Below are 12,326 nucleotides of genomic sequence, written 5' to 3' on the forward strand. Positions count from 1 at the left end.
CTAATTAGATGGAGAAACTAATGTTTTGTTGGGAGCATCCACTTGGGATGTCTCCAAAAACACAGCTGTGAAATGTGTGGCTCTTTAACCAGAGATGCCATCATCCCAGTGCCCCTCCAGCCAGCATGGCAAACTGTGTCCCCATCTTGCTGTGGGTCAGATCTTCTTGTCTGGAGGACAGAAGAATATGGTACAGGAGAGCTAGGATCCTTTTCCTCCCCAACCTGGACTAACCATAGGCTACAACCAGGCCAATTGTTTGCAGAGGTCTTTCCCCATCAGCCATACTGTAAATGTCCCATGGAGGAAACTCCCGTGAGTGGAAGCCTGCTCATGCCAAACACCAAAACAGTTCACATTTGTAGCTGAGAAACACAGTAAGGAACTTACATGTTGGCAAACAGACTAAATTGTAGCACTACTTTTATTTTAAAGGGCAGTTAGCACTGTGGAAGGATTCTCTCTACCTCTTTGATATGCCATGTTTGTTAGTTAAAAGCTCAATTTATGGTTAATTTTACATGATAACATATGTCACAGCTCTGCAGTTGAGCTGCTCTGTGGCATCAAGAAAACTGAGCCACAGCAGGAGTTCTGGGAGAGGCAAATGGGGGCAGTGGCACTGTGAGACCCAGTGGTACCCACAGAAATTTAGTGGGGAGGTTTTCAGAGAAGACTGAAACTCTGGAAGATGTTGCTATTTGGGATTTTCCCTTCCTGCTCACTTGAGAGCTGAGACTGTCAGACCTGGGTGTGGTTTTTTCAGATTCCTTTTAGTGAGAGTGGTGCTCAGGGCCAGTGAGTAGCCGTGCCAGTCAGTCCAGGAGGGATAATCCAGGCTGGCCCATGAGCCACTCTGCAAACCTGGTGCTGGGGCAGGGAGCACACAGGGTCCCCACCGGCCAAGCACAACAGCCTGGATGTGTGTGGGAGGTGAATGTGCTGGTCCATCCCACTGCTTGGACTGGCCCTGGGCTGGAGCAAGGCTATAAAGCCTTCAACACCAGGCCCTGCAGGTCCACCTCTTACTGTCATTCAGCTAAAGCAGAGATGACAAGCATGTCACCACTGTGACCACCCCAGTGATGGCTCCGGGTTATGATCTCAACTGCTGCCGTGCCCACTGCTGACAGTGTGTGGGAAATACTCCTCCTTGGGGGAGAAAGTTTTTATCAGCAGTTGCAGAGGGTTAGCACTGGGTTCCTGCTCTTCTTGGAGACAGGCTGTCACCAGAGAGATCAGGAATCATTTATTTTTAACGCTATGAATATGTAGAAACTCGTCTGAGCTTCTGCACGCAGTGGCCATGAATTTAGAAACGGCGTCAGGAATCGTGGCACTCGGCACGCTGCGCATCGGGTCAGAGCCATAAATTTCTCTTACTGGTGCACAAGCCATTTGCCATACGTGACTTGCTGAATTTGTGGTCATTTCTCTCTCTGCCCCTGTGTGCAGAGTGTATGGCTGAGATTTTATATTGCACCTCTGAGACACAAAGTCCTTCTGGTGCTTTTGCCTTGCATCCTAAACAGCCTCACTCGCTCTTCTCCCTGTCCCCTTGGCTTAATGGCTTCTGGCCACAGCCTGGCCCTTAAATCATGGGCTGCACCTGGACAGGCATAAACTGTGACTGTCCCCAGACAGAGAGGGTGTGATTGGAGTGGTGAGGGATGTGACTGAACACAGCTCAGCTTGGGAGAATGCTGCTCCTACACTGAGCCCGAGATGGGTGCTCTGGCACAGGCACCAAAGGCGATCAGGGCAAGTCCTACAGAGACCCCTGACATGTTCAGTGAGCCTTTCCAAGGACAGACTGTTCAGTGTGGATTTCATGGGGTACATTAAGATGATCTGTGTGTTGGGAGGAAAGCTTAAGCGAAGCAAGTTCACACTGTGGGGAGTGGAAGATGATGCTGCCATCCTCCTCCACTTTACTGCCTGTGCTTCTCCTCCCCCATCTCTATCTGTTCTAGACATAAAAGTTTTTTTATTGCAAGACTATTTTTGCTCAGTGAATTAAAATGAGTCATTTGTAACCCTTCCTTCCCAGTGCAACTGCTCCCAGCAGCAATGCTCTCTAGCTGGTCCCAGCCCCTCTGGTCAACGTCGGAAAGGCCAGTCCAGCAGCAGGACATGAGCAGGGTCTTGCTAAACCCAGCTCTGCTGAGATGTGCCTGTGCCTCAAAATGGGTCTGCCCTGTTCCACAGACAGCTCCCTATGAGCCTGGTCAATCGGTAAAGGCAGCAGAGGTGACCACGATGTTTCCTAAGAGATTCCTGACCGAATTCCTTTGTCACAGCAGTGCCATCACACAAACAGGAACTCTATCAACAGGATTGTTTATTAAATTCTGCTCTGGTTGCAAGGGTGCAACCCCACTGAGACTCTTTGGTGTAGAAACATGAAACAAGGACAGTGGATTTTCTCACATTGCTGAGGTGTTATCAGGGTCTGAGCCCAATTACCAGGGCAGAGCAGGACACTGGGAACTGCCCATTTGTGGGTCAGAGATGGAGCTCGTGTGGCCTCTGCTGCTAACTCACAGCCACTCTTCAAAGCCAGGGTCTCCAGCAAACTACATACACAGTTGTTTCCATCAGGGTAAGGTTTCTGTGCTTGTTAAACGTGAACCTTTGAGCCTTTTCAACTCCTCTTCCAAGTGTGTTAGGTTTTTGGGGAGATTTTTGAAATGGCAAGGTTTCCTGAATTTCTGATCTCCTGGTGCATATCTAAAGCCCTTACCATAATTCATCAGGGCCCTGCCAACATGCAATCTGAATAAAAGCAGACAGAAAGCACCTTTGCAATCAGGATTTTCAACTATAAATTAGTGGAAGGTGATCACTGTGGAAACAGCACTAGCTTCATGTATTTAGCAGGGAACACACACCAAGCAAAGGAAATACCAGCTGGAGGGCTGGTGGTGCATGGTTAGGGCTATGGGAACAGGCTGATGATAGAAACTGGTTTCTTGGTCTCTAGCAGACATAAGCAAAGAGACATTGTAAAAGCAGAGGTTTCACAGGAGCTGAAGCTGTTTCTTGAAACTGCAGTTAGGGAAAATGCCTCTGTTGCCACCACAAACAGAAATCAGAGGAGTTGAGAGCATCCTGGAAGGTGCCAGCAGCTTTCTTCCCAGGTTTTGTTCAAGTCTCCGTGCATAACTACAGAGTTAACAAACCTTCTTGCCTATATTTCACGTTCCCTAACTTTTCAATCAAAGAACAACCTAGCCTTCAAAAACAAATCCAAGGATCACTATCCTTTGAAGAAAGGATGATCTTGTACAGCAACCATTTACAACCAAAAAAATAACATTAATACATTTTGATTGTTATGGTAAAGAGAAGGACAGAGGGTAAAAAGTCATAGCTGTTTTGCTGTTTCTTAGAGATAGGGGACTGTGCATATCTGGCTTTAAATAAATAATAGCAGCAACTTCCCAATGCCCTTACTCTCCCACCTTCAAGAGTTTCTGAACTAGCTAAAGGCTACTTTCTTGCTAAGGGCTTTTGTCTCACTCCAGCCTAGAGCTTTGTGACACAACTGAAGTTATTTAGTGGAAGGGAGGAAGTAGATGCATTAGTGAGTGCATTGTCTCTTGGCTGAGGTTTAGGTTTACCTGAATTTATTATTTCTAATGTAATCAACTGATTGCTTACTGACTATTTCACTTCAAATGTGGTCAAGGACTGCAGTCGACAGTCCGTCAATCTATCTGCTCCCCCCCGGTCCCCCTTTGCTGTGACCATGTCCCAGCACTCCCTCTGCTATCCATCATCAAGCCATATTGTTTTCCAGCTCAGAGCTGTAGAACACTGTGAAGATCCCACTTGCACAGCACAGTGGGAGTGTGACTGTGTGTGCTCTCATAACATTGAGCAGCTCCCTGACTAAACACACTTTTCTCTTCCCAGCCATCACTAACCAGCTATTCTTCTTTCAGCTCAACTTCAACCTGCACTTAACCATTAACTGTGTCTATCTGTACCTAAAAATTACTTGAAATGGAACATTCAATTATTACAGATCTTAAACATGCAGAACAAGGCTGCTGTTTGATTTCTGTTTCAGCAATGATAAAGCACTCCAGCATCACACTCTCATTCTCTCCAACAGCAGCTGAGCCACCAAACTGATGACACGAGGATTAACCAGACAGTCTAACAAGTCATTGGTAGAAAGGGCTGTTTGTGAAGTGCACGGACTGCAGTCTGAATCCATTTGATGTGCAGCTGTCTCACAGTCATTACTCATTAACAATCTCTTCCTCTTGCACTGTAATTTTCCAAAATGTTCTCCTTCATTTTCATGGAGATCTCCACTGTCACTTTCAACTGCAACTGCACCCATCACACTGGTTTTGTGAGACTGTGGTAAAACCTGAATAAGATGAGGCCCAAAAGGTATTTTCTGCAGCTCTTCTGCTGTGGGTGTTGGAACATCACATTCCTGGGTTAGTAATGTGCAGCTCCCTGGTTCACAGCCAAATTCCCTTCTCTTCCTCTTGCATGAGGTATTTGTCCTCTGCTTTGCACCGGTGCTGCTGGAGCGTGCCTGTCCTGACACACTTGTCTCCTGACACTTGAGGTATGCAGACACTGCTTTATTCAGGTACTGAAGATTGATTTCATGGGATGTTGCCTCAACCTAAGAAAACACCCAGAATACACTCAGTTAAAAGGAGACATGTTTCAATTCAACCTTGCATGATTATCTTCCATGAATTACTTTTGCTACATGAAGGGATGGAACTTAAAACTCTTTTTCTCAAAGCAGCATAAAGACTGAGGGGGAGCTAAGCAAAATGTCAGTAATTCTTTGTTATTGCTGCCATAATGGGAGCAGTAGAGGGCTCACCTCCGTGGGATTTAGCCAGAGATCTCCATCACTGGGATTTTCTGCTGATTTTATGGCGCATACCAGCATTCGAGTTATTGCCTCTTCTACTCGGGCTTCATGATCTGCATCCTGCCTCAAGAGAACAGAAGGTTTTAGAGGATAGAACAGCTCACGGGTCTCTGCAGATAGCTGAAAGATCTTAGGAAAAATATAGATGGCCTTAGTTTGAAAGCCACACTCATCCATGTGAAGTCAGTGGAAGGTTTCAGACTCTCTTCCTGTGTAAACCCCCCAAACAGGTGACAGCACAGGCTTTGGTGTGACTGCTCATCTGAATAAGGATATGCAAAAAATAGTATGTGTATATAATCTTTTCCCTTATTAGTGTTTTGTTAATTGAATCTGGTGCTTGAAATTATAATGCAATATTAGCATTTAATTAATGTGTGCATTTAAACAGCTCTTTAGGACTAGAAGAGCCTTAGAAGCACATAGCACATTTTTATATCTATGTATTCTGTCTAATTTAAGAAATTAAAACACACAGGATGTTATAGCAAGGCAGCAGTTGTCTAAGGGCTACACAAGCACAAAAGTGAATCTTAAGGAAATTCAGGAAATATTTTATCATGTAACAAACAGCTGACAAACTGCTGCACTTTTGAACATTACCAGAAGGAAAAGCATGTTTGCTCTGAAAACTCTCCTGCAAAACTGAAAATTAACTTACAAACTTAGTAACAGGCCCTTTGTTTCAAGCATTCACTTCATTCGGGATCCCTCTTGGACAGCTGGATACTGGCTAGGTTAGGATAGCAGAAAAAAAACAACTTTATAGGATCTTGGCTTTCTTTCCCATTTGGGTGTTTCTTGTATGTGGAAGGAATGTTAGACTCTCAAACAGGATGGTGGTTTTGTTATCTCAATGACAAGTACCTAGATGCATAAATTTGCTTCAGTTGAGATGCTTCGATATATTCGTTTTGGAGGGAAGATGCAACATGGTCAGCCCACAGCCCTGATCAGTCTAACTGTGGCTCCAAGGAACCTGTCAAGCAAACCACACATCTGCCTTGTACGAGGGCTGAAGGCAGCGATTTGTCCTGGAACCCTAAGCAGAATTTGGGATAGAAGCAGGGAGAAGTGCTCTTGGCATTTTGTGGGTTTGGATGCTAGGCTTTTTAATGGTCTTGTATAAAAAACCACCAAAATACAGAGCTTGGTATTCTACATGTGGAAATTATTAAAGGTGTTGCATTCTTGGTATTCATCCTGGCCTGCTGAATAACAGGGCTGTACTGATTGCATGACAGTATATTAGAAAGCAAGGAATACTTTTGGGTAGCTCACATCCAGCTGAAAACAAATTAAATTTCTACTCTAAACTCTTGCCAATATAATTAATGGTTTCACTGGGACTGTAATTGTTGGTGTGATTCACATCTGTCAATATGAAAGCAGCTGGTAACAGCTGCGAGCAAGAACAGCTTGGTTTGGTAATGCAAATGTTCTCAGAATTTTCTTTTAGAATCCATGTCAGAATTTATTTTATAGATGGAGGGCCCAACACCTCACAAACAATGCTGGATCATCAGCTGCAGGGGTGATTCCTGTAAGGAGCTTTCACCTGGCCTGCAATAGCCACATTTGGTTGTGGCAGATACTGATATCTGGGGAGGGTGTGTGTCATTTATTAGCAAGATCCAGCAAACACTCCTCTGCTTACGATACCACACAACCACTGACTCCTGCTGGCACCACACAGGGTCTTGGTGACTTCTGCAAGGCCTTTATGACAGAAAATGATGTAGAATTTAGCTCCACTTTTTTTTTTTTTCCTTGCAACACATAAGAACAGCTAGAAATGCTCAGGCCCCACCCCAGCACCTGGGAGCTACCAGCCAAGCTGATCCCACCACAGCCTGCTCCTCCAGGGGGGGACAACTTGTGAGGCCCAGCTTAGGGCACAAGTGTGTGTGGTGACATCAGGGCCTTCCCAAGCCCAGGGCACACAGCCAGTGCCTCTGAGTTACCTCAAAGGCTCAAATTCAAGGCAGGCTTAAGTGGCTGCTCTGCAATAAAATTGGTGCTTTCTCTGGCACTGGAAACAGCCTGACTGCATTTAGGGCTGTGTAAGAGCCTGGTCTGGGCTGTGGCGTCCTTGCTAAACACATAGGATTCATCTTGAGAATTTCTCCATGAGGGAAATACCCAAGTGAGTTCCTCTGCTCTGCTTGGTTTGATGTGGGTATGAGAAATACATTGTCTGCTCTTGCAACAGCAGCTGAAAGCATGTGTTCTTTCCCTGCAGATTTCCAGTCTAACATAGGTTTTAGAAGTAGGGGAAAAAAAAGGCAGTGAGTATTTTAGTGAGGCCATTTCACAGGCTATTTCAAAAGGTTTTTTTATTTTAATATTAACCTAGGATTAATAATAAAGTAATGTCAATCCAAAAACCTTCTGGAGTACTGAGATGATCTAGTGAAATATGTCCCTGCTCCTTGTAGAGTGACTGGACTAGACAACCCTTAAAGGTCCCTTCCAATCCAAACTATTCCATGATTTTATGATATCCCTGGAACCATCCCATATATACTGGTTAACATGAGCAAGAAAAATCAAAGCCCAGGGAGAAGAAAATTAATTAAATACACGAGGAAATCCAACTTCAGCCAAATCAAAACTATCACAGAGGAATGAAGATTCAAAAATCTTCTCCTCCCTTCCTATTCACATTAATCTGATTTAAATTCTAATTTAGCTTTGCACATAAGCTTGTCCTTGAGGTGAAGTTCCTGGTTTTTTGTTCTCTATTCAGCACAAAGCTGGCTGGCCTTTAAGAAACTAGGCATGAAAATTTAGCTTGTGTTTAATTGTTTACCTGATTGAAGTAAACTTGAAAGGGGATTTCTGCTGAACTGGGGCTTCAGATGTGGAACCTTGAAAGGTTCTTCCTGAAAAGATGTATCTATAAGGGCTCTTCCCTCCCCAGCCTCTGAGCACAACAAATCCAATAGGACTGCATATGGCAGGCAAGGGACAGAAATCCCTTGGAAGTGCTACACCCCTAGGACATTAAAAGGAAAATACCAGTTCAATCCAAGAGTTAATGCTGACAGTGACAGGATCAATGGATTCCACATAGTGCCACCAGTGCCTTGGAACGAGCAGGACCTGGAATTGGAGACATTGCATTAGGGTACAGGCAGAAGCCTGAAGACAGTTTTTTAATTTAGGTGGTGTGGGATGTAGAGGCAAGGACACAGGTGAGAGGTGATAATTATTTCTCTCTTTTAAAGATAGAGACAAAACTGAGGCAAGGACACAGGTGAGAGGTGATAATTATTTCTCTCTTTTAAAGAGCCTTTTCTCAAGACTTAAATGCCCACCCTATCAATACTATCATGTAAGAAATGGACATGATCCAGAACAATCTTTTATCCAAACTCCTTCCCATACAGTCCCAAGCAGGACTATAACCTTTAATTGCTGTGGGTAAGCAAAGTCCAGCAGTACAGAGGGGGTGCAGCTGGTGCAGCAGAACATCAGGACTTCAGAGAGAGTCTCAGCCAAGCAGGAATTCTTTTGTAGACTCTCCAACTGAGCAGACTTCCCAGTTCCTGTAGGACTGCCAGCTGGCTTTCCCAAAAAGCAGGCATGCCTCTGTTCATCTAGGTGACTAGGTGACAAAATGCAGCTTTAATTCTGGTAAATAATCACCAGTATTAAATTTGTCACTTTTAGTAGACAGGCTTTTAAAAGAAAATGTCATGATTTCTAGGACAATCTAGTTTAGATCAGAGCTTTACAACAATATCAGGATGATAGCTGTGACATAAAATTGATTCCAACCCATGGTTTTTATGGTACAAGACACTGATGTTGTTTTGATGATAGAGGACAAGCTTTGCAGATTATTGAACATTAGAGTAACATGGAGCTATCAAGAAAAGCATGAAAGATATTTTTTGACAAGTTATAAAAATGGTCAGAGACAGATAAAAATATATACTTCACAATGGGTAAAGTGAAGCAATGATCTGTATCTGAATTGCAGACAGTTCTTTCTCTTGGTGGACACAAATTACTTAGAAGAATGTTCTGCTACCCAGATAGCCCTGTACTTCATTATATATCAAAACACAGTTAATGAGAAAATGTCAGTGGGGGAAACAATGGCGCCAGTCCTGCAAACACTTACAGGACACTTGGAACACTCTCATTTTTTGGGCCAGATGACAAATGTTCTCCACAGGCTTAAATTTAAGTCAAACAAAAAGAAGCACTGGCTCTCCAAAGGTCAAAAACATTTGGAAATTATTCTTTAATCCAGTACAGCATGCAGAACAGAAGAGGAAGTCAGTCAGTGGAGGGTTATGATTTTAAAAAGATCACTAGTTAGTCCTGACATATAAGTGTATGAAACCCTACAGACTGTAGCCACAACACATTTTCTCTGCTGAACAAGTTTCAGAGTTTTGTTTTCCTCAAGGAAACATCCACTTTAAATGAACAGTGCAGTTGCATTAGCAGCAATGGGTTTATCTGTAAGGAAGTGTTTTCCAGTTTCACTGACTGCAAAATCATACAACCTTCCCTGCCCTCCCCAATAAGGGATCTTACACTGAACTCTGCTAAAGTCTCTGGGTGCCCTGCAAGCGGCCAGGTGTAATGTGAGCCCTGGCAAACCTTGTGTTACAGCAGAAGAAAGCAGAGCTCCCGTAAGCCTGTTGGCACCAAGGGGATCCCTCCCCTGAGCCTTGTGCAGCTGCAGCATGCTGGAGGAGGGCATGCAGACACTGGGGACGTGGTGCACAGGGACCAGGTAGCAAGGGAACACAAGCAGGAGACAGATTAAGGGAAATGTATAAATGTTTCAGTAAGAGATGCTGCCTGGAAAACCAGGAAGGAAATCAGGCATGGAACGTGCTGGCTCCACATGACTCATGTGCAAAAGGGAGACAGAATTGCTTTGGAGAGAGCAGGTACAGCCAGAAGGAAAATACAATCCCCACAACTTGCGCTGTGTTTTCAAACCAAAGAGGAGGAACTTGGTCCTTTAGAGACTAATCAGATTTCCCTTGCCAGCAGGTTAAGGATAATAACTGCAAAGTTGTGTCTCTCTGCAGCTGGCACTGTTGGCTGATGCAGTTTATAGAAGAGCTACAGAGCTGTGACTCAAATAGGCAAAAGAGGCTCCATAAAGACACTTGCTCTCCCTCTTTTATTGTTGAACAAGCTTATGCTTGTTAAAATTAGGATTTATAGCAACAAGAAAATTGAAATTATCAAAAAGCAGAAGGACTAAAACTTTATTAAAGATGAAGAAATGGAAAAAGGTAATTAAATCCAAAAAATACAGCTGGCAAGAGAGCAGAACTAACACGACCAAAAAAAATCCCCAGAACGCCAACAACCCAGAAAAGAAAGGTAGGATTCTTCTACATTTACAAACTAGTATTCTTCTAGGTTTTCAAATTAGAAGCAAACAGACACACAACAAAATGAAAACAAAAAAACCACCACCGCTGCCTCTAATGATCAATTTCACAATTTAAAAAAGCAGACTTCCATAGATTTACGAATATGGGACACAGATTTAGCTACATTCCTATAGGAGACGTGAAAGTAAGCCACAGTGAAACAACACACACAACTGCAGCAAACATTTTACAGGGAAAAAGTAAAGTGCAATAGCAAGACAGAACTACTCCAAGTTAAGAGATAATCTTGTGCTAGCCTGCTTTCCACAGAACTTATCTAACTTTATTCGTGCTGGGAAGATACTGATCTAAACAGTAACCAATCAGATAATTTCAATATTTAGGCTAGTGACAGCCAAATATAGCAAATGAAGTTAAAGTAGGACAGAAGTCCCAGAAAAGATAAAATGAGATGCTGTAATGGGAGGAAAGAAACCAAAGGAACAGTTGGGAGAGCAAGTGGAGCAATGCTGAAGACTTGTACAGCACAGAGAACAGAGCAGGTTTGAATTCTCAGTGGACATGATTAACTTGATACAGTGCAAAGGTAGGGCAAAGGTGGAATTGCTTCAAAAAGAGAGCACACCCTGAAGTGAAATATTATACCAAGAAATTTCTGCTCATTAGAAAAAGGTATTTAGGTAAATGCACACAAAAAGGAAGCCAGTGTGATGGGAATACAAAGACACTGAGCCACAGGGGGACCCAAGGAAATCCCAGAAGTGTTTGCAACCATGGCAATGAAACATAAAATGAAGTAGGTGCTGGCATAGCCAGTTCTGTGGGAACAGCACCTGAGGACTGTGTGAGCCCTGCTGCCCCAGCCTATGCCTCATCCCAGCTGGAGCCTGGCTGTTCCTGGTGGTTGGAAGGTGCCTCTCATCCTGCCTCCTCCTCCCTCCTGGTGTCTTCCTGTCCACTGAAACGGAGCTCCAAGGGTGACTGGGGTCAGAAACACAGGCACAGCCATGGGGAAGGGCAGTGGAGAGGAGGGAGTGGGGCTGCATCAGGCCATGCCCACAGTGACCCAGGTGAGAGAATGAGGGAAGCTCAGGGAAGAAGTGGAGAAGCAGAGCCAGGAAATTGCAGGTTTGACCTTTCGCTTTTGTGGCATTCATGGGGTTCTCCATAGGTGTTGCAGGTTGAGCACTGTTTTTATCACCAATCCTAGCATAAATTCAGCTCCTGGACTCTTCTGCTTCTTCTGTGATGGAAGTCACAGTTCTGGTGTCCTGAGGTTGGGTTGGGCTGTCTGCCTTCCCTATGGGGTGACTTGGGGCCAGCTCTGCAGTCTCCCACGTGAAACTCTTTATTCCTTCCCCAGAACAGAATTACCAGCCATCTACTATGCATAATGGTGTGGCCAACTCTGAATTCTCTTTTAGTAAAATCACTTAAATTCTTTTCCAACAAAAGTAGGGTTTTTTACTGTAACCCCACTTAAAAAGTCTTTCGTATACTTTGAGCTGGAACATTACACTACCTTTGAATTACTGCATTTCTTGACTTACTAAAACACTTTTCTTTGGTATCAATTATATTTTTCTTGGCTATCCAGACTGTGTGTTCTGCTGCTCCCCACTTTAAGCCCAATCTGATGTTCTCACACCTTTTCTTTATAGGCAGCACAGAGGGAAATCCCTCCCTGACTTCATGAAGATTTCTTCTTGCTCAGGGTTAGGTTAAAAGTCAGAGGTTTGCCTGTGCTGTTGGGAGCTCTGCTAAGCAGGATCCCATGGTGTGTTAGATTCTGCAGCAGAAGCACAGAAAGAGAAAATCCTGCAGCTAAACACAGGAACTGAGTGACAACTGTATTTGTGGCCACATAAATGTGTTTCTTTTAGACTTTGAGAAAGCAGGTAAGCAGAAGCAGGGGAGGGAGTTTCTGAGCAGCAGACCATGGTGAGAACCAGCAAGCAGTAATGTTAATCTTTCTCTAATTTTTTTTTCCCATCCAGTGACAATATTTTTCAAGGCCAGAGGGAGGGCATCCTTCTCAG

General features: G+C 44.0%; 1 protein-coding gene across 3 annotated transcripts in view; it reads right to left on the reverse strand.

Moving 5' to 3' along the window:
* Positions 1-408: 408 nt before the first annotated feature.
* HSPBAP1 (HSPB1 associated protein 1) overlaps positions 409-12,326 on the reverse strand; it is a 40,896-nt gene continuing 28,978 nt past the window's right edge. For 2 of the 3 annotated variants that reach the window (XM_039729454.1, XM_039729543.1), the window contains exons 6-8: positions 7,934-8,017; positions 4,862-4,972; positions 409-4,651 (exon numbers count right to left, since the gene is read on the reverse strand). In XM_039729454.1, the coding sequence (XP_039585388.1) occupies positions 4,097-4,651; positions 4,862-4,972; positions 7,934-8,017 (750 nt within the window). In that variant the 3' untranslated portion in view covers positions 409-4,096. The remainder of the gene's footprint in view (positions 4,652-4,861; positions 4,973-7,933; positions 8,018-12,326) is intronic. The other variant, XM_039729624.1, reaches the window with a different exon arrangement.

The sequence above is a fragment of the Passer montanus genome, unplaced genomic scaffold, assembly GCF_014805655.1.
Source record: "Passer montanus isolate IOZ18808 unplaced genomic scaffold, ASM1480565v1 scaffold1, whole genome shotgun sequence".
Taxonomy (NCBI): domain Eukaryota; kingdom Metazoa; phylum Chordata; class Aves; order Passeriformes; family Passeridae; genus Passer; species Passer montanus.